The sequence below is a fragment of the Lissotriton vulgaris genome, chromosome 1_1 (assembly GCF_964263255.1).
Source record: "Lissotriton vulgaris chromosome 1_1, aLisVul1.2, whole genome shotgun sequence".
NCBI classification, from domain to species: domain Eukaryota; kingdom Metazoa; phylum Chordata; class Amphibia; order Caudata; family Salamandridae; genus Lissotriton; species Lissotriton vulgaris.
In genome coordinates, this window is record NC_141685.1 from 214,496,154 (window position 1) to 214,518,151 (window position 21,998).

At 45.3% G+C, this 21,998-nt stretch overlaps 1 protein-coding gene across 1 annotated transcript in view; it reads right to left on the reverse strand.

Annotated features, from left to right (window-relative positions):
* Window positions 1–1,243: 1,243 nt before the first annotated feature.
* Window positions 1,244–21,998, reverse strand: part of LOC147740915 (NXPE family member 3-like) — an 89,607-nt gene continuing 68,852 nt past the window's right edge. The window contains exons 3-5 of the mRNA XM_086959908.1: window positions 21,905–21,975; window positions 13,250–13,462; window positions 1,244–1,773 (exon numbers count right to left, since the gene is read on the reverse strand). Coding sequence (XP_086816034.1) covers window positions 1,244–1,773; window positions 13,250–13,462; window positions 21,905–21,975 — 814 coding nt within the window. The remainder of the gene's footprint in view (window positions 1,774–13,249; window positions 13,463–21,904; window positions 21,976–21,998) is intronic.

A 21,998-nucleotide genomic window follows, 5' to 3' on the forward strand; every position in this document is an offset into this window, starting at 1 on the left:
TCACCATTATTTATCTCACTGCACCATCCCAGCTCAGAACCTGGCTATATGCAAATCAGTCTGTCCCTGGCCCAGTGCATCATGGGAACAGGGCAGACTAAACTACCAAGCCAATTATTCACCAGAAAGGAGACAAGCTACCGGGGACCGGTTTCTGGCATTTCAGCCGTCTTCGGCCCGGCTTGCTTGAATCCTGATGGTGCAGTGAGAAAGGGACTCATGTCTGAGTATACCCTGCCACACCTATAGTGGCCAAAATCGATTCAGAAAAGGGGGTGGTGATGAACAGAGTGTCTGAATTAAGCAGACCACTCTTACCCAGTCCAAAGATCAGGGCTTGATCCATCACTGTTATTTATCTCACTGCACCATCCCAGCTCAGAACCTGGCTATATGCAAATCAGTCTGTCCCTGGCCCAGTGCATCATGGGAACAGGGCAGACTAAACTACCAAGCCAATTCTTCACCAGAAAGGAGACAAGCTACCGGGGACCGGTTTCTGGCATTCTCAGTATAAGAATTGGCTTGGTAGTTTCGGTGATGGATCAAGCCCTGATCTTTGGACTGGGTAAGAGTGGTCTGCTTAATTCAGACACTCTGTTCATCACCACCCCCTTTTCTGAATCATTATGTATTAAGTGGCTTACAAGAATGTTTATTACTCAGATTAATGTTCATTCAAACCCACATTTGTCATGAACCACATTCCTAACTGAAGATACTCCCACAACTGCAGTTTGGACTTACCGTAAATCTCACACACTTATACATCACTATAAAAATTTTCTCCAAGCCCGGAAGCTTTACGAAACTTTTCTGTAAGCACAGCTCATCTTTATCACTGGCATCACTTATCCCTGGTAACAATATTATAATGGTTTGGGTGGGAATCTAATGACATCATCTAGGCAGTAAAATAATACACAGATGTTCCCAGTACTAGTTAGGATTTAGTCAGCATATTATGTATCTCCAAAACATTTTCATAAACTATATCTGTCTGTTGTCTATGAACTGGACTTTTAACATCTTCCAATCTACTGGTATTCAGCATCCAGCTGATCTTCTACAGACTCTTAGAGCTCCTTTGTCATTCATTCAACTATTCTATCTTGTCTGGACTCTTCAGCATGCTCTCTCACAGTATGGCATGCTTGTTTCCAGTTACAGTTTTTACAGTGTAATAAGTACCTCTAGCTGTGTATTGCACTCTCTTCTTTGTGTTCCTACCTCCCTACTGGACTCAGCTGGGGCAAATGAAAGACAGAAACATGTCCATTTGATTTTGGATAATAATTCGCTTTGGATGAAGGTTCTCCTCCAAGTAGTGGCAGGAAGTCATTTCCCAAGCATCTACAATGCCCACCTGCAGTCCAGAAAACATCTTCCTCATAATAAGGTCCAGTTGGAATGACAGCCAGTTGCTGCCGTAGTTATGCCCAGTGTTGGCAGTTTTGAGGATCACCGTGGTATTGGGGCTCCTCTCTAGGAGCTCCATCACAGCGGTTCGGATGTTCCTCAGTCGCCGGATGTACACCTCCACCGGAAAGGACGTGAAGTGAGCCCAGAGATTAATTGCAATCACCATATCAGGTCCCCCACCAAGATTAGCAATGTCATTGGCCATATAGTGCAGATCGGCTACCATCATTTGCGACATCCGGAGAGGCTTCCCATGAGACCTCCACTGCACCAACAACCCATTCATTGCATCTGTCGCCAAAAGCGGTCCCGCTGGTGGGAACTCAACATGCAGATCAATTTTCTTCAGAGCTATAGAGTAAAAATAAAAGAGAGTTACCAGGAACATTGATTCACGACACTAGCCCAGCCAGAGATCATTTCTCAAATCAATACAGATGATGAAGATTACTACTCTTCATTCATGTGCAGTTGCTTTGTTAACCTTTTATTGGTAGTTGAGCATTACATACAACAGACAAACAGGTACACCATTCATAGCCTCAGTATACTGAAATTTAGCTTCCTTTTCCCAAAGACATTCTTCACACATGCAAATTTATCAATTAGTGCAAATAATATATATATATATATATAATATATGAATACAGGATGCAAGTGTGTTTTCCCAGGGCCTACATTTGGTTGCAAAAATAATGACAAACACTCTAATATTGAGTAATAGTTGAGTCCTCATCACGGTAGCCTATCTATCATCTAAGGAGCATTCCAATATTCAGTCCAGACTCTACAGTCGGTGTGAATTGTTGCAGTTTCCTCACCTCGTACTCAGCTTTTATCCATTGCAACCACTGTTCTGTTTGTGGACCATTTACTTCTTTTTAGGTCTAGCTTTAGCCAAAACCTTTTGAAATCAATAAATGCATACCTATAATATAATTACAAATAGGGGCTGTCAGACACTTCTCTTCATCCATTAGTTTGTTGATGTGTTATTCGCATTTCCTTTTGCCTATTACCGCAAGGGGCAGGAAGGTCAGCCCACTTCAGCCGCTTGCTACCTTCACTTTGAGTGGCTGAAGTTAGCCCTTTCACAAGGAGCACCTCCGCACACAAGGTAGTTCATTATTACTTTAGTGCTGCCTTTGTTTGAGGTACCTGATATGATAGGAGAGATTTGTTCCAGATGAGAGCACAGGGCACATTCCAGCTTTATCAGTTTGTGTCTCCTGCCAATGCTGTTGTAACCTCCTTTTAAAGTGGCCTCTGTTTATCCGACTGATGATTTTTCACACCATACCAGCAGCACATATTAACTCTAAATATGAGCTGAGGATACTCTATTTTTGCAAACCCAACTGTCTTTCTTGCTTTCCATCTTTCTTGCTTTCTAGCTTTCTTTCGAGTCTTCTTCTTTGATTTCCCTTCCTTCCTTCCTTCCTTCCTTCCTTCCTTCCTTCCTTCCTTCCTTCCTTCCTTCCTTCCTTCCTTCCTTTTTTCCTTCCTTCCTTCCTTCCTTCCTTCTCTCCTCTCTTTTTTCTTTCCTTCTTTCTTTGCTGCTTTTGTTCTTACACTGCTTTTTTCTCTTTCATTCTTTTTTCTTTGTTTTTTTGTTTCCCTGTCCCTTTTTCTTTCTTTCCTTCTTTCCTTTTCTTTCTTTCCTTCTTCCCCTTTCTTGCTTTCTGGCTTTCAATTTATTGCCTTCTTCTTTGATCTTCCTTCCTTCCTTCCTCCCTTCCTTCCTTCCTTCCTTCCTTCCTTCCTTCCTTCCTTCCTTCATCTCTTTTTTCTTTCCTTCTTTCTTTGTCGCTTTTGTTCTTACACTGCTTTTTTCTCTTTCATTTTTTTTCTTTGTTTTTTTGTTTCCCTGTTCATTTTTCTTTCTTTCATTCTTCCCTTTTTCTTTCTTTCCTTCTTCCCTCTTTCTTTATTACCTTCTTCCCCTTTTCTTTATTTCCCTCTTCCTTTCTTTCACTATTCCTTTTTCTTTTTTTTGCACTCCTCTTTCTTACATCCCTTCCTTTTCTGCCTTTCTTTTTTCTTGACTTCCTTTTTTCATGCCTTCCTGTTATTTTTTCTATCTCACCTACTTTCCTGAAGGCAAGAAGCTGTCTTCCAGTATCAGACATATCGACATTTTGTTAAGTCTGTGTTAGGCAAAGCTTTTTTAAATTTTACTAACATTACGTGTATAACATAGTTACCTATAAGGGTTTGCAGCCAGACTTCGTCCATTAGTCTGTGGTTTTGTCATTTACATTTTACTTCCAGCCACTCCAGCATGCGTTGTGCTCACTATGAGTTACAACTTGCTGCCCTTTCACAGGAGCCAATCAACACATAGAGTTGTTCCCTTCAGTGCCAGGGACTGCTATGGCAATGTGAATATTTTAGAACATTTTTGGTTTTAGCCAGTGTTTTTGTTTAGATTGATGAGAGCCTGGCAGCATCCCAAACAATACATTTTTCCAAAACCCATGACAAAATAAAACAAGAATTGCCAAAAGGATGGTGTCCATTACCAGACCTATTGGCTTTGTCAATCAATCAATCAATCAATCAATCATATTTGTAAAGCGCACTACTCACCCGTGAGGGTCTCAAGGCGCTGGGGTGGGGAATGCTGCTACTGCTCGAAAAGCCAGGTCTTGAGGAGTTTTCTGAAGGTCAGCAGGTCTGGGGTCTGCCGTAGGTGGATGGGGAGGGTGTTGCAGGTCTTTGCGGCGAGGTGGGAGAACAATCTGCCACCTGAGGTCGCTCTTCTGAAGCTGGGTACTGTAGCGAGGGCGAGGTCGGTGGAGCGGAGCTGGCGGGTGGGTGTGTAGAAGGTGAGTCGTCTGTTGAGGTACATTGGTCCGGTGTTGTGGAGTGCCTTGTGTGCGTGGGTGAGGAGCTTGAAGGTTATCCTCTTGTTGACCGGGAGCCAGTGCAGGTCTCTCAGGTGGGGTGTGATGTGGCTTCGGCAAGGGATGTCGAGGATCAGGCGTGCAGAGGCGTTCTGGATGCGTTGGAGCCGTCTCATGAGTTTGGCGGAGGCTCCTGCGTAGAGGGCGTTTCCATAGTCCAACCTACTGCTGACAAGGGCCTGGGTGACTGTTCTTCTTGTTTCAGTGGGGATTCACTTGTAGATCCTACGGAGCATGCAGAGGGTGTTGAAGCAGGAGACGGCATTGACCTGTTTAGTCATGGAGAGGGTGGAGTCGAGGATGACCCCTAGGTTGCGTGCGTGGTCGGTGGGTGTTGGATCGGTTCCCAATGCGGTCGGCCACCAGGAGTCGTCCCAGCCGAAGGGTTGGATCCGAGGATGAGGACCTCCGTCTTGTCCGAGTCAGCTTCAGTCGGCTGTTCCTCATCCATTCAGCAACGGCCTTCATTCCTTTGTGAATGTTGGTTTTGGCGGTGTGGGGGTCCTTGGTGAGGGAGAGTATCAGCTGGGTGTCATCTAATGATGTTGAGGTCATGCCGATGGGTGGCGTGGGCGAGCGGTGCCATGTAGATGTTAAACAGAGTTAGGCTGAGGGATGAGCCCTGGGGTACGCCGCAGATGATCTTGGTGGCTTTGGAGTGGAAGGGGGGAAGGCGGACGTTCTGTGTTCTGCCGCAGAGGAAAGAGGTGGTCCAGTCTAGGGCCTTCTCTTGGATCCCAGCGTTATGGAGGCGCGTACGTAGTGTGTGGTGTCAGACCGTGTCGAAGGCGGCTGACAGGTCCAGGAGGATGAGGGCCGCCGTTTCTCCGTTGTCCTGCAGGGACTTGATGTCATCAGTGGCGGCGATAAGGGCAGTCTCGGTGCTGTGGTTGCTGCGGAACCCGAACTGGGAAGGGTCCAGGATGTTGTTCTCCTCGAGGTAGCGCGTCAGTTGTTCGTTGACGGTCTTCTCGATGACCTTTGCCAGGAACAGGAGCAGGGAGATGGGCCAGAAGTTCTTGAGGTCCTTGGGGTCCGCCTTGGGTTTCTTGAGTAAGGTGTTGATCTCGGCGTGCTTCCAGCTCTCCGGGAAGGTTGCTGTCTTGAAGGAGGTGTTGATGACTTTCCGGAGATGGGGTGCGATGGATGTGCTGACTTTGTTGAAGATGTGGTGTGGGCATGGATCTGACGGAGATCCGGAGAGGATGGTGTTCATGATTTTGATGGTGTCATCGTCGTTGATGTTGGTCCAGTAGAGCAGGCGGTTGGTGCGAATGGTGGTCATGGGAGCGGAGGTCTCAGTGGTTGTCGGGGGGGTCGTGGCATTGAAACTGTTGTGGATGTTTGTGATCTTGCGGTGGAAGAAGGTGGCGAGCGAGTCGCACAGGTCTTGCGAGGGTGGGACGTCGTTGGTGTTGGAGCTGGGGTTGGACAGTTCCTTCACAATGTTGAAGAGCTCTTTGCTGTTGTGCGCATTGTTGTCTAGGCGGTCTTTGAAGGAGGCCCTTTTGGCAGATCTGATGAGGTGATGGTGTCTGCGGGTGGCATTCTTGTGGGCGGCATGGCTGTCCGGTGTTCGTTCACGGAGCCAGATCTTCTCCAGCTTTCGGCAGTTTTGCTTGGAGGCCCAAAGGTCTTCAGTGAACCAGCCTGCTTTCTTGTTGGTATGATTGTTGGAGGGTTTCTTGATCGGGGTGAGGGTGTTGGCGCCGTCATTGATCCACTGTCTGAGGTTGCGGGCGGCGATGTCGGGGTCGGTATGGTCGGTGGGTGGGCTCTGGGCGAGGGTGGTGGTTAGCTGGTCTTCGTGACTTTGCTCCCGGAGGGGTGAGGAATCTGTTGGGTGCGGTGGTGCGTGGTGGGTTTCTTGAAGGTGAAGTGGATGCAGCGGTGGTTGGTCCAGTGGAATTCGGTGGTATGGTTGAAGGAGATGTGGGGGCTTGCGGAAAAGATGGGGTCAAGAGTGTGACCAGCGGAGTGGGTGGGTGTTGTGACGAGTTGTCTGAGTCTGAGGTTGGTTAGGTTGTCGATCAGGGTGGTGGAGTTGGTGTCGTCATTGTTCTCGAGGTGGAAGTTCAGGTCCCCGAGGAGGATGTAGTCCATGGAGGTGAGGGCATGTGTGCTCACAAAGTCGGCGATGGAGTCGCAGAACTGTGGTCGGGGTCCGGGCGGTATGTAGATGAGGGTTCCTCTAAGGGTGGTGTTGGGGTCAGTGTGGATCTGGAAGTGCAGGTGTTCCGCAGTGCTGAGGGTGTTGTCGGTGTTGGTCAAGACTCTGAGAGTGTTCCTGTGGATGATGGCAATTCCTCCTCCCGCTCTGTTGGTGCGGTCCTTGCGGGTGATCTTGTAGCCTTCCGGGACAGCTGTGGGTATGTCGAGTGCCGAGGCGGGGTTCAGCCAGGTCTCCGTCAGGAAGGCGATGTCTGGGGAAGTTGAGTCGAGTAGGTCCCAGAGTTCAACTGCATGTTTTCGGGTGGATCGGGTATTAAGAAGGATGCAGCTGAGGTGGTTGGGTTCTTTCCTGGTCGGCAGCATGGTGGGGTGGATGCTTGTGAAGCTGCAGTTCCTGCAGGTGAAAGCTCTGTGGGTGTGCTTTGGGGCGGCCAGGAATCAGGTGTGTGATCGTCCGGTGTTGAGTGCGTGGAGGGTTCTGGCATCGTAGCGGTGTCGGGCGTCGTGGCGTTTGTGGTGTTCAGGGGTCCTGGAACTGGGAGCGGTCCAGGCACGGACGGGCACAGACGGGCTTGCCTTAGGTGGGCCAGTGGCATGCTAGCGGCGCGGCCGCGTAGCGCGGCCGCGTAGCGGCTTCCATATGACGGGATGTGGGAGGGAGGAGCAGCTGGGAGGCGGGCGGCGAATGGGATTGCAGGTGGGTGGGGCCACAGGGACGCAGCAGCAGTAAAAATGGGCGGGGCCATGGGAGAACTGGGCACAGGAAGGAAAAACAAGTTTAGGCAAGAAAACAAGTACAGGCACAGAAGAATAAAAACAAGTCTGGGTAAGAAAGCAAATTAGGCACAGGGGAATAAAAACAAGTCTGGGCAAGAAAGCAAGTACAGGCACAGGGGAATAAAAACAAGTCTGGGCAAGAAAGAAAGTTAGGCACAGGGGAAAAATACAAGATTAGGCAAAAATAATGCAGGCAGAGCCGTGCAGCAACGTGGGGAGCGACCTGCCTGCGAGCAGGGTCATAGGTTGCTCCTTTCACCGCTACGCAGCTTCTATATGAGGGGATGTGGGAGGGAGGAGCAGCTGGGAGGCAGGAGCGGGCAGCGAATGGGATTGCAGGTGGGTGGGGCCACAGGGACGCAGCGGTGGGAAAAATGGGCAGGGGCTGCAGGAGAACTGGGCACAGGAAGGAAAAACAAGTTTAGGCAAGAAAACAAGTACAGGCACAGAGGAATAAAAACAAGTCTGGGCAAGAAAGAAAGTTAGGCACAGGGGCGAATGTCTAAAAACAAATGCATATCTATCAAAAGAGGCTTGAAAGGATATTATTCCCAAGTGTTGAGATTAAGTGATGTTGTGGGACATGGCATGACTCAATCAATCAATCAAGGAATTTGTAGAGCGAGCTACTCACCCGTTAGGGTCTCAAGGCACTGAGGGAGGTCGCTACTGCTGAAACAACCAGGTCTTGAGTTGCTTCCTGAAGGCGAGATGGTCCTGTGTCAGCCGGAGGTGGGTGGGGAGGGAGTTCCATTTCTAGGCTGCCAGGTAGGAGAAGGATCTTCCTCCAGTGTTGGTTTTGCGAATACGTGGGATGGTGGCAAGGGCGAGGCTGGCGGAGCAGAGCTGGCGGGTAGGAGTGTAGAATGCGAGACGACTAGTGAGGTACCTGGGGCCCGTGTCGTGGAGAGCCTTGTGTGCGTGGGTGAGGAGTCGGAATGTGATTCTCTTGCTGAAGGGAAGCCAGTGCAGGTTCTTCAGATGGGCAGAGATGTGGCTGCGGCGGGGGATGTCCAAGATGAGTCTTCCCGAGGCGTTCCGGATGCGCTGTAGTCTTTTCTGGAGCTTGGCTGTGGTCCCGGCGTAGAGAGTGTTTCCGTGGTCTAGGCGGCTGGTGACGAGGGCCTGGGTGACCGCCTTCCTGGTTGCGGTGGGGATCCATCGGAAGATTTTTCGGAGCATGCGCAGGGTGTTGAAACAGGACGATGAGACGGCGTTGACTTGCTTGGTCATCATGAGGGAAGAGTCCAGGATGAAGCCCGGGTTGCGAGCGCGGTCCATTGGCTTGGGTGCGGTGCCCAGTGCAGGTGGTCACCAGGAGTCATCCCAGGCGGAGGGCGAGGGTCCGAGGATGAGGACTTCCATTTTGTCAGAGTTCAGCTTCAGACGGCTGAGCTTCATCCATTCCGTGACGTCCTTCATTCCTTCCTGGAGTCTGGCTCTGGCGGTGGCAGGGTCGTTGGTGAGGGAGAGTATCAGCTGTGTGTCGTCGGCGTAGGAGATGATGTTGAGGTTGTGCAATGGCTGCAAGGGGGCACATGTAGACGTTGAAGAGGGTGGGGCTGAGCGAGGATCCTTGTGGGACGCCACAGATGACTTCGGTAGCTGCTGACCGGAACGGGGGGAGGCGGACTCTCTGGGTTCTGCCGGCGAGGAACGAGATGATCCATTCTAAGTCATCCCCTTGGATTCCGGTGTCGCTGAGGCGTTGTATCAGGGTGCGGTGACATACCGTGTCGAAGGCTGCTGAGAGGTCCAGGAGGATGAGTGCGGCGATATGTTGGCGATCTTGCGGTGAACGAACGAGGCGAGTGAGTCGCAGAGGTCTTGCGAGGGTGTGATGTCGTTGTTGCTGGTGCTGGGGTTGGAGAGCTCTTTGACGATGCTGAAGAGTTCCTTGCTGTTGTAGGTGTTGTTGTCCAGGCACTGTTTGTAGGTGGTTCTCTTGGCGGTCCGGATCAGTTGGTGGTGCTTGCGGGTGGTGTTATTGAGGGCTGCCATGTTCTCTGTTGACTGGTTCTGGCACCAGGATTTCTCCAGGGAGCGGCATGTTTTCTTGGAGTTAATGAGGTTGTCCGTGAACCATGAGGTTTTCTTGCTGTGGGGCCCACTGGGTGGTTTCTTCAGTGGTGCGAGTTCGTCGGTGCAGTCGGTGATCCATTGTGAGAGGTTGCGAGCTGCTTCAGTGGGGTCCGTCGTGATGGTGGGAGGGTTCTGGCTGAGGGAGGTGGTGAGCTGGTCGGCGGGGATCTTGCTCCAGCTTCTGGGGGGGGCTTGTTGTGGGTGGTGATACGGTTTGTTTAACTTTCCTACTCTTCTCCACAATATGCATCAGTCTAGACTCAAACATGAAGCCCAAAGTCAGGAATTTCTGAGAGAGAAGGTAATATAACTTTCTGCAGGGCTCAGAATACAACTGCATCAGCCCCACTCCACTCTCTGGCGACAAGCACCCATTTTCAATCTAGATGTTTCATGAAAAAAATGAGATCCATCCTAAATGAGGTCACTGCTACAGTGCTGCGTACACCAGTGCCTGGTTGGTACAGCACATTGCTGGCAAATATTGATGTAATTACCATCAATTGCTAAATACAGCAGCTGGATAAAATTTCCCGGTCACCCGTTTCTTGGATATTTCACCATTCCCCTTGTTCAGCAAGTCTAACATTGAGGGTACAAGAACGGCCGTTCTGAAAAAAAGATTATACCCACTGGTGACAGATGCCTATCAAGAATTCTGTATACGACTGCTAAAAGATACCAGGTCTGCATCAGAAGCATAGAGCACACTTCAATATTATTTGGCAACAAATGAAATGAATAATTTATACCAACATGGGTATTTCAAAAGCACATTCAGCCAAGATTGCGGCATGACCACAGACTGTTCATAATTGCAGATTGACCTTTTAATGCTCTGCTGCTCATCAAACACCTGATGTATTTGGTATGGTATCGTACTTCTGTTTTTTAAACCAGCAGAAAGAGAAAAAGCCCCACGACCATTCATTCACACACACCCTATTTGCAGCCTTGAACTTAGTTCAATACTTGTTACAGTTTTGCTTCTGTCTTTCTCAGACAACCCTGTATACCAACCTAGAGTGGACTTTGTGTTGCTATTGGTCATGATTAGCTGACATGAGGGAACTTCTTTTTAAAATGTTCAGGTTCCCAGTTCATTTACTTGTAGCACTCTATAGAGGAGCATCACTTTCCTCACTTCCCCCTATCTCTGTCTTGTTCCCAATGGTACAAAGTATAGCAGCACGAAGGTCAACATTTGGGACGGAGAAAGATCTCTGTCAGTACACACAGGGATTATGCCTGTGTGCTGAGGCCTTTTTGTAACATATGTGACAGAGTGGGTCACCTTTCACCTAAACGGACTGTAGAAGACGTGGGACGTAGATGATGTGTGTAAACTTGCCCACAAGGCTAGTAGGGATGTACTGAGTACGTGTGGATCATGTATCCATGGTTACCCTGGCTTCCATTTGCCTGAAACAAAATGCAGTGGTGTCTAAGATGGAGGAATAGTAAGATCCCAGGCAGCTTATGTGCACTGGAGGACTCTTTCAGACATCTCAGGGACCTTGGTAGTGGGCCAGACTGGAGAGTGTTTAGGAAAAGAGACAGTGGGCCCTTTTGAAGTCAATGAATTTCCCCTGCCTTTTCCTGGCACTTTGCCCTTTGGATGGGCCCCCTCCCACAGGTTATGAGGACCTGCAGTAGGACAGACCAAGTGTCTTTTGTATACTGGATTTGGATTTCTGTAGGAAGGAGACCCCCCTGTTCCACCAAGTGAATGAAATATCATTTATAATGCGCAACTATGCCCAATGGGCGTCAAGGCGCCTAAGCCAAATAACAAGCTGTTAGCAGACAGAAACAGAGCCTACTGGTATGCTTTAATAGAATGAATGAAATATCATTTATAATGCCTATAACTCAGGTATAACAATGGGACAGAAACTTACAGCCGTTGAGCCAAGAATTCCAAGCCAGAAGCTTGGAGTCCCACATGAGTGTAGCCCAGGAGAATCCTTAGAGCACAATGATTAGGGTAATGCATGCTAACTTTCCTTGGCAAGTTTAGAAAACTCTATAATTGTGCCAGGAGAGGCTGCATTTACACATTTATAAGGACAAAACAAGTCATTGCTTGGGAGTGATGCTGGAGGTCTCTTGCATGAGAAATATGCGGCTGTGAAGGCACAGGGTCAAGACTGATTTGCATATGGCCATGTCTGAACTGGGGTGGCTTGGTGAGCAAAATAACGACAGATTAACCCCAGATCTGTGACTGGTGGTGAATGTTTTGCCATTGTGCAACATTCCGACCATCATCTTGTGTGTTTTGCTGTGAAGACAAGGGGCATTGAAGGAGCCCAGCTAGACAACTTGACATTGCCGCTGGGGCATTGGGCGAGACCTACACCTGTGCTGTGATTGAGACTTAGAGGCTCACTTGTGTCCTAAGCACAGGCAACCTTACCACCACCTAAATAGGAAGGTGCCAAGGGAAACTCAGCAGATCAGGTTCTAAAGGAAGATATCTAGAAACAGGGAGTATTCAGGCACTGGAAGAATCCAACTGTCTTTGACCATGAAAGAAATGATAAAGACATTCAAGTACAGTGAAGAAATCAAAGCTGCTAGACCATAAGCATGGCAACCTCATCACAGCTTCCTCTTCACTAATGTTGCGACCGCAGCTATAGACCTGATCAACAGGCGCAAGAATGAGAACATGTTGGATGGGCCAACATGCTCTGGATACAGTCTGCATTGCCAGATGCCCACCACCGGAGTGACAGGTTCACTAGCCAGCTCACTCTACCTCCAAAGAGCCGCACACACTTTGGTTGAACAATTATGCAGTGTGGCATTGAACCCAGATAAGGGGAAGAAAGGAAGGAAACTATTGGAACTGACAACTGAAGTGGAGTGGTGTGGCTCACTGGTTAGAGGCGGCAGACCCCGAAGCAGAGAACGGCCCGGGACCAGGGTTCAATTCCCGATGCGGCAGAGTCGTGGACCTGGGTCAGCGGACTCAATAATTCTCTCGCCTCAGTGCCTAATCTAACCAGGGATCACACTCGGCAACTCTGGGCATTAAGCTTGCCTCATCTCTACAACAGCCCCCCACAGACGCCGGGGATGCCTGGTTTCACCTTGGAGATACCCAGAAGGGACCATCTCACAGGGAAAGCCAGGACGGGTTCCCCAGTGGTCTTCAGCGCCAGGACACCCCGAGACGGGGTAACAGTGCGCTTTACAAGTATCATCATTACATTACATTACATTACAAGTGACTGTAAAATTAATCTGAGCTGCAGGAGATAACATAGTGCCACAGAGATTTTCAGCCAGCAGGCCAACAGGCCTATGCTCTTCTATTGTGAGAAATGGTACCTGCGACTACAGTGTACACTGTTGAAATGAATACCCATAAGATTAACTTGCTGTAAATAATCCTATAATGTGTTAGCTATGTGAATAAAAAAAAAAAAAATATATATATATATATATATATATATATATATATATATATATATATATATATATATATATATATATATATATATATATTTTATTATCCATCAAATTACAGTGATTTATTAATTTCTTGTGAGTGCTGACTCTGTACCACCACACCACCTCCCTGAGTAAGCCCTGGGCTACTTGACCTTGCTGCCATGATTGTCAAGTGCTAAAGGAGTGTGCTTGGTTATCAGTTTCAAGCAAAATAGTGGGCTTAAGCCCTGGGATACCAGTCGTTTTACACTAACTGAGTCCAGAAACTTCTGTAGACCACAAGACCCCTGAAACGGTTGCATATCAGCCACACTAACCAAGACTATTATTATTGATTTTCCAATTTTACTTCAACAGTACTCACCCAATACCCCCCAGTCCCATCCCATCCTTTTTACAGCTTGTGCCTCAATGCTTATTTGTCTTACATGGAATGAAGTTCACAAGATACTCCCACCACTGCCTCAATGTGGAGTCGCCAAACATATAGACAATCTTTTCCCTCAAGCAGCTGGTGACTGCCTGCTGGGTCCGAAATTGCTTGTTGGAGCAGGAAAGTGAGGCCCAGATGTCTTTATAATAGTACCCGGATGGATGTGTTATCTCCTGGCCAGGGGTGCAGGGTGGCAGCTTCTTTGCATCTGTTGGGGATACAAAAGGCAGATGTCAAATGTGAATTCCCAAATCGAGCATTATTTCTTGCTGTGATTCTAGCATCCTATGACTAGACATGAAATACCGTCTATCAAAGAATGTGTAGGTTTTCTGACAAGCACTAAATTGAGGAAAGATCTGACTTCTGGCCCTCAGCAACATGTCTTTCAGTCCCTTCATTGTCCGACGAAGATGAATGTATAGAGTTAAATGTAGTCAGTGCAATATCCAAATTTTAAATCATGGTCATAAAATAACACTGCAGAATTCTGTAACATCATCACCATGCTCCTGTACTATGGCACTGACATGTGAGCCCTCTACAAAATGGGGGGAAATAAGGCCAAAGAGGAGACTGGAAACTTTTCTTGTTGTCTGTCAAAGTGGGGAGCGATGTAATGGGAAGAACATTAAGACCCAGTAACACTACTCGTTTCCATGTTTACAGCGGGGACATCAGACAGTGAACGCCCGAAATATAGAATCCAAAATATAGACACGCCAGAATATCAACTCCAAAATATAGGTAGGACAGAATAGCGAATCATCAAAATATATTTAGTCAGAAAATCGAAATTGGGGTAGGAAATATCGATTTCCATAATATCGAGTTTAAAATATCGATTTCCATAATATCGATTTATATATATGTGTTAAAACTATGTATTATTTTTGTAATGTATGTTACATTTTTTTAAAGTAATGAATGTTATGTAATTTAATTTTAGCGTAATTTAATTCCGTTTTGGGTTGTAGGTTTATAGGGGAATAGGGTAGGAAGTAATTTATTTATAGTAAATTAAATATTAATTTTTATTTATATGTATTGATGATTAATTGATTGATACTTCATTATTAATTGGTAAATAATTTTTATTAATTTGTAATTAATGTGTATTACTTGTAATTAACTTTTATAAATTGATTAATTGATAATTATGTTAATTGTTTTATTTGGAGCAGGTTGTGAGTTTATGGGGGAATAGGATGGGAAGTAATTTAATTGTAATAAAGTAATTATTTATGTGTATTGATAATTAAATGCTTGATAATTCATTATTAATTGGTAATGCATTTTTATTAATTGATAATAAATTTGTATTAATTGGTAATTTATTGTTATTTATTTGATTAATTGATAATTATGTTAATTGTATTTTTTATTATTTGGAGCAGGTTGTGGGTTTATAGGGGAATAGTGTGGGAAGTAATTTAATTGTAATAACGTAAATGGCGCAGATGGGGCTCCAGGTTTTTGGCAAAGATTTCCGCCCTGTCCCTGGTGACATACACCCCCAGGTATTTAAACCCATCCAGTACTATCGAGGCTGAGCAGCTCCTCGGGATCCTTGGAGGAGAACCCGAGAGGGGATATATAAGGGACTTGGACCAGTTAATCTTGTAACCAGCGTAGCTGCCGAATAATTCGAAAAGGTGGAGCGTCTGCACTATTGAGTGGTAGGATCTGGCCATGTAAAGGACAATGTTTTCGGCGTATAAAGATATACGCTCCTTCCACTCGTCATTAAGTGCCAGTCCCCAAAAGGACCTGTCCCTCCGAATCCAATGCACCAACGGCTCAAGGGCCAGGGCAAATAGGAGAGGGGACACTCCTGCCTGGTGCCCCAGCGCTGGGATATTGCACGGGACATCACCTTATTCACTCGCACCCTCGCTACTGGCTGTTCATACAACAGGCGCACCCAGCTACGGAAAACCGGGCCGAAGCCCAGCCTCCTAAGGACCTGGAATAAGTACGGCCACTCAATGCTATTAAAGACCATTGAGGCGTTGGATAGCGGGAGGGTAAAAAGTACTATTCCCACTCTAGTGAGCGCAAAAGTAGGGAAAGTGTTGGATAGCGTGGGGGTAAAAATTACTATTCCCACTCCAAAGAGTTCAACCGTAGGGAAAGCGTTGGATAGCGGGAGGGTAAAAATTATTATTCCCACACCAGAGAGTGCAACAGGAGGGAAAGCGTTGGATAGCGGGAGGGTAAAAATTAAAATTACTATTCCCACTCCAGAAAGTGCAACAGTAGGGAAAGTAATGATTTAATATTAAAATAAGATTAAATTAATTATCAATAGCAATCAAAAATTAATTAAAAATAATTACCAAGTAATGGGCTCCCAGTGGAAATATATAAGCGGTAGGCCAGCGTGGTCATCGACCCCCTGCGGCGGATGTTCCTTGAGGCTCGGGAAGTTGGGAGGCTCCCGCCGGATCAGCGAGAAGCAACTATCATGGTCATCCATATGGCTGGTAAGCCGGCTGATCTGTGTTTGTCTTATCGACCTATCTCTTTGCACAACGTGGAGGCCAAGATATTGGTTGCCGTTCTCCCTGATCTGATCCACGTAGACCAGTCGGGCTTCATGCCCCGCTGGAGCACCCGGCACAATTTGAGACGGCTATATGGGGTCCTATATATGACCGAGGATGTGGGCAACACTCATTGGAGTGGGAATAGTAATTTTTACCCCTACGCTATCCAACGCTTTCCCTACTGTTGCACTCACTGGAGTGGGAATAGTAATTTTTACCCTCCCACTATCCAACGCTTTCCCTACTATTGCACTCTTTGGAGTGGGAATAGTAATTTTTACCCCATGCTATCCAACGTTTTTTCTACTGTTGCACTCACTGGAGTGGGAATAGTAATTTTTTCCCTCTCACTATCCAACTGAATCTCTACTTTTTTACATTACATTTATTATTTTTACATTTTAAGCTTTTTTACATTATTTTAAGTATGTTTCATTTTATTGTTTTTCATATTTAATTACTTTTATATTATTGTTAATACATTTAAAAAATGTGATATTTTAGTTAACTATATTTTAACAATCTATATTATGGATTCGATATTTTAGTACTTACCTGTTTGTAGATAAGCATTCTATGTTCTGTACTTCGATATTTTGGAGTTGACATTTTGGATATTCTATATTATGTCCCTAGATATTTAGTCACTGAATCACATCAGACACCACCACCTCTGCCAAGTGCTGACCAAGAAGTGAAGGAAGGAAAAGACCACTCTCCTGTAGGGCAGTTCTGCTAGCAGTTGAGGAAGAAATCTATCAGTGAGTGTCTACAATAAAAAAATAAAATGCCAAATGTATCTGTCTGAGTGACATCTGTATCAGTGGACAGTGAACACAACAAAATATGCATACAATGTGAGCACTTCATAGACATTGGCAGTAAAGACACAAAGGGCTTCCCTAAGTCTTTATAACCAATATATGGTTTCATACATAATGCCTTATGATACCAGTGCCCCGCGGCATATTTGTACCAAACTGTATTTCGGAAGGCCCTGGGATTTTCTACAAGGACATTGCTCACCACTGTAACCTAATGTCAATAGGTTTACAGAAAATCAAATTATAGTGGAAGTGGAGATTGTATCACACATATAACCATTAATTGCCTATATCTTCTAGCGGCTGCCATTTATACACCAAGGCACGCAAACTGAGCCCAAACTGTAACTCTGATCGATATAACAAGTCAGTTTATTAATTCATAAGACAGAAAAGTTTGAGTTCATTGCATTGTATACAAGACATAATGTGCACATTTTGCACAATATATTCAAAATACAAATTATTCTAAACCTCTGGAAATACAAAATACTTTTTCTGATATTTTCAGTTGCATTCTACACGCAAAACCAATGACTAAATACAAAAGGCCTCATTTATGAAAAGTGACGCATCGCTGCGTGAAAACAGCGATGCGTCACTTTTCACTGAGCACTCCTTGCGACACCAATGATGCGTCATATTTAATTTATGACGCATCATGTCGCAAGGACTTACAGATACGTCAGTATTTCTGACGTATCTGTAAGCGCAAAAGTGATGCATTGCTGGAATGTGTCACAAAAGTGACGCAACTCCAGCAATGCGTCCTTTCACATGGGGAAAGCCCCATGTGAAAGGGCTTGCGTCAGTCTTACGCCTGCTGTGAGGCAGGCGTAAGATTTTGACGCAACAGCATCCTAAAAGTGATGCAGTGAAATCTCATAGATTTCACTGCGTCACTATTACGAGGCTCTTTGCGGGGGAACGCCCCCTCTGCATACATTATACCTGACGCAGGTATAATGTGACGCAGGGGTTTAAAAAGTGACGCAACTACCTAGATGCGTCACTTTTTAAATATGGCGCAACAAGGCGCATATTTTACGCCGCTGGTGCGTCACAAAAAGTGACGCACCGGCGGCGCAAAACTGACGCAAGGCCTCATAAATAAGGGCCAAAGATTTAGAAGTTGGTTTTGTGTGTTTAATACAACTGAAAATACGACACAACATTATTTTGTATTTCGAGAGGGTTAGAAAACTTTTAATTGTTTAGTAGTTTTTTATAAATATTTACCAGTTACACCAAATATTAAAATTGTTGAAAGTGTTTCTGCCAGATAATTTTAGAGCAATACCTATTTTAGAATTAAATTGTTTCGCATTCAGCATTTCTTTCTGTGTCATTTGTATCACTGCATCTCCCATACTCACCTTTAGTATCTTTTGTAGAATATGTTTCTTTCAGTGTACTTTCAATGTTTAATTGTCATGTGGTTAACTGTTCATGTTGTTTTTCATCTTCAAAATGATGGTACTGGAAGCATTCTGTTTCATTTTCATTACCATCTTTTGATCCTGCCAGGCTTTGTCCATTTATTTTCAGAAACACTGTGAGCTTTAATTATTCAAATTGTCTTTGGTTTTACATAAGGTTTTGTGAGTTACCTCTTAGTAATAGGATGCTCTGTATGTGTGGTGGTAATGACTTGGAAGCATTGAATGAGATGAATCACCAACACCACTTTATGCCGCATTTGGCATGATGAAACCGACATGTCTTAGCTCAGTTCCGCAAAAGTGCAGAGAACACACACAACTGATGAAGTGTACATTTTTAGAGCCCTCCCAACTCATGACATCACCTTCCTATCTGTCAGAGAACACTGCAACACATGCCTTAGCCTCAGTGTGGGTTAGAAGCTAAAAGCAGCCTTTGTAAACCTTTTTAAGACATTGGTCATATTGAACCAAGCTAACCTTACCCTCTCCAGGGGAATTTAGCCAGGGTGTAAGGCAGGAAGTGATGTGCTTAAAAAGTTTGTTACTTGCCATTTTGATTTATAGCACAATGCTACCTGTATATTGGCTTCAATACAATTACAAATACAATACATGTTAGACCTTATCCCAAAATGGAGGATGGGTGGTTTGTTCCGAAGCCCGGACCTGTCGTTTGTGCCATCAGGAAGTAGAGATTTTGCTCCACATTATATGCATCTGTCCAATGTTGATTGATCAATGAAGAAATCTACTAAGGCGTGAATTTTCAGACCGGGGAATCAGATCCTGGAGGACTGCACTCGTGGAGTCAATGGATCCAAGTAACACAAAGTTGAACATTAGACTAGTGCAGTTTTTGGCTATTTTTAAAAATCTTGTAATGGATTAATATAAGGTAATGAGTGATCTTGGGGGGAGAGGGTCCTGGCACTTGATTTTAGGCTGTGTTAACCCCTTTGCTGCAGGGGCTATTCCCCCACGGCGTGGGGGAGCTGCAGCGCCGCGGTGCTCGTAACGAGCCCAGCTCGTCATGAGTCACAGTAGAGCTGTGCTCATGACGAGCTAGGCTTGTCACGACTCCGCCCACTGACTAATTTGCCCGCACAGGCAGGGAATCAATCGCACGTGGGCAGACCGCGGCAGTTATGACGAGCCCAGCTCGTCATGAGCACAGCTCTACTGTGACTCATGACGAGCATGGAAGAGATTAATTCTGGTATGTGCTTTTAGACATAGCTATACGAGCATGTAAACAGTACGTTCAGGCTACTTACTCAACTCAGCATTTTTGTCTTGGAGATTGGTTCCTATAGAAGCACAGTTTTGCACATAGGTACCATATTTGACTGAAAACCATCGTCCACCTAGCTTAGTACCTATTTCCGCTGTTTGAATTTGCACTCAAGCACTTTAACACCTATAGTATTGTTTTTATGAGAACGATAAACGGCAGTGTTATAAATTTATTGTTGCTAGGTTCCTCTATAGTGGCTGTTCTCTACCTCGTTTTGTTAAGACAATAATTTTACTTAATTTGGCACATTTGTCTTACGCATCGGTCTTAATTAAAGGACAGTCTCGTACATGGGTACTATATTTGACTGAAAACCAGTGCACCCACTACTGCTGCTCAAATCTGTACTTACGCACTTTTGCACCCATAGTAGTGATTTTAGGAGAAAGTTATTCGGAAGTACTATAAATTTGTTGTGGCCTGATCAAGTCATTGTGAGACTTTTTTTTTGTATTGGGGCTTTTATTTAATTGAAAGGAAGGGCTAAAGGAAAGTGTAAAGGCACAAAAAACATGAGGTATTATGGCCGAAGTAGTCCTATGATGTTATTGTAAGTTTCCTTTTATCGTTGTGTATTGTGTTAGGTTTATGATTTTTACCCCTTGCGTGGGCATGACGGAAGCACGCCGTCATGGGCCACGGGCGGCGTGTGCTCATGACAGCGTGGTTCCATCATGCAGCTGCCGCTCCTCCCAAGCGGTGCTAATTCCCCACCTGTACGGGCAAATTAGTGAGCGGGTGAAGGAACCACGCCGTCATGAGCACACGCCGCCTGCTCCCCCAACCGCGCCACCTCGAAATTCATGCCGTGGCGAAGGGGTTAATTGACTAATAAACAATAATAATGGTCAAAATACAAAGGACTGTACAAAGGAACAAAAAGATAGGCAAGATCACAGCCGGACTTGTACAAGAACGATGGGTCTGCCATCAAATGAACTATCCAGAGGTGATGTCATCTAAGCATGATAGCAGTGTGTGAAGTCAGTTTTTCAATTTATAAGGATCCAGAGTGGGAAGAAGGGAATTTGTATGCTGGAAGAATGTGGGGAGAGGGCTCAGGGAAAACAGAGGGTATAAATTAGGTAATTTGGGAGCATGGAGCAGTTTCAGCTTAGGAGAACATAGAAGGTTTGGCTGAAAGGTGACTACTAGGAAGAACCTGTTATCAATCTCAATTAAAGGCCTATGTTTAGAGCTGTCTGACACAGGCCTTGCTTCAGTAATTCCAGATTTTAAGAGCACGTATGGATTGGGTCTCATCCACGTATGCTTAGTGTCTCATAGTCTCCATGTTGCACAGATGACAAGGCTCTCCATAGCATCTTGTGATTTCTGAATGGCACATAAAGACTCAGTGCTCAGTATTCTATGTCCGAAGCAGGCTGCTTTAACGATGCATTTGGTACCAAGGGGGATCAAATATGAGGAGGTGAGAACTGAGTAAAATGGACAAAATGCACTTGAAGTGGCAGCAGCACAGAAGGCATTGTTGGGTAGAAGGCAGACCTTGTATAACACAAAGAGAAGTTTATTTTTATAGCTCCACCAGGCACTCCTTGATATTCTTGGTGAAGTCACTGGCGTGACATTGTGTTGTGAAGTTTCTCTCCAAGATTTAGCATCTTCAATATTAAGCTGAACCATTGTGGAGAGGACCAGGAGGTTGGAGGTGACAGAGAAAATTAGCATAAATTCAGCTGTTTGTGATTTCAGCTTTAATTGGTGCTCTACCATCCATTTCTGCAACTTCATCAAGGTTTGTGAGAACCAAAGCATATGATGAGACGGTAAATGTCCCAGACTTCATGATAATCACCGAAGGGCTGCAGAGCAGCCCTCTAGGGGCTGTCATTCCAACTTGGTCCCAACTTGCCATGGTTTACCTAAACCATTTACAGGTTATCTTGTTACATGGATCTAAGGTAGAACTGTGCAGTGAAGTCAAAACTAAAGAAGGAATATTTTGCTTGCTCATTGGCTTGCAATTTAATATGAAACATTATTTTTCTGTAAAAAAGTGTAAAGATATTTGCAAAACATAAACATTCTGACTACAAACAAATAATTATATCGTAATGTCTTGCATAAGAATGTAGGGCAATGAGGATCTCACATGGTGAAATATGTTAGGTATATGCAGACCTTTAAGGGGGATGCTTGGGAGGGTTTTATATAAAGAACTAGGGCAGAGACTCGTAAGTTGATAATGGTGCGCGTAAAAGAAATTATAGAGCATTCAGTCTGATGAGGAAGCGGAGTGAAGTCCCTCCTGAGTTAGTGTACCATTATTCAGTGGCTATATATATATATATATATATATATATATATATATATATATATATATATATATATATATATATATATATATATATATATATATATATATATATATATTCATATGCTTGACGGCCCGGACTCTTTGACACAGCAGGTACTGTGCCTTAATTGGACCCACACCACCTCCAGCAACCATTCGGATGCTTCTCAGCTTGACAGTTGTTGGTTTAGTGCACCATGTGCAGGGCTGGCACTTACCTGAGGCGTGTTCTCTGGGGAGCACCTGAAGAGCTGAGTTAGTCCCAGGAATCAACTGTTTAGTAACGTTCCTGTGGGTAGAAGAAGTAAACAT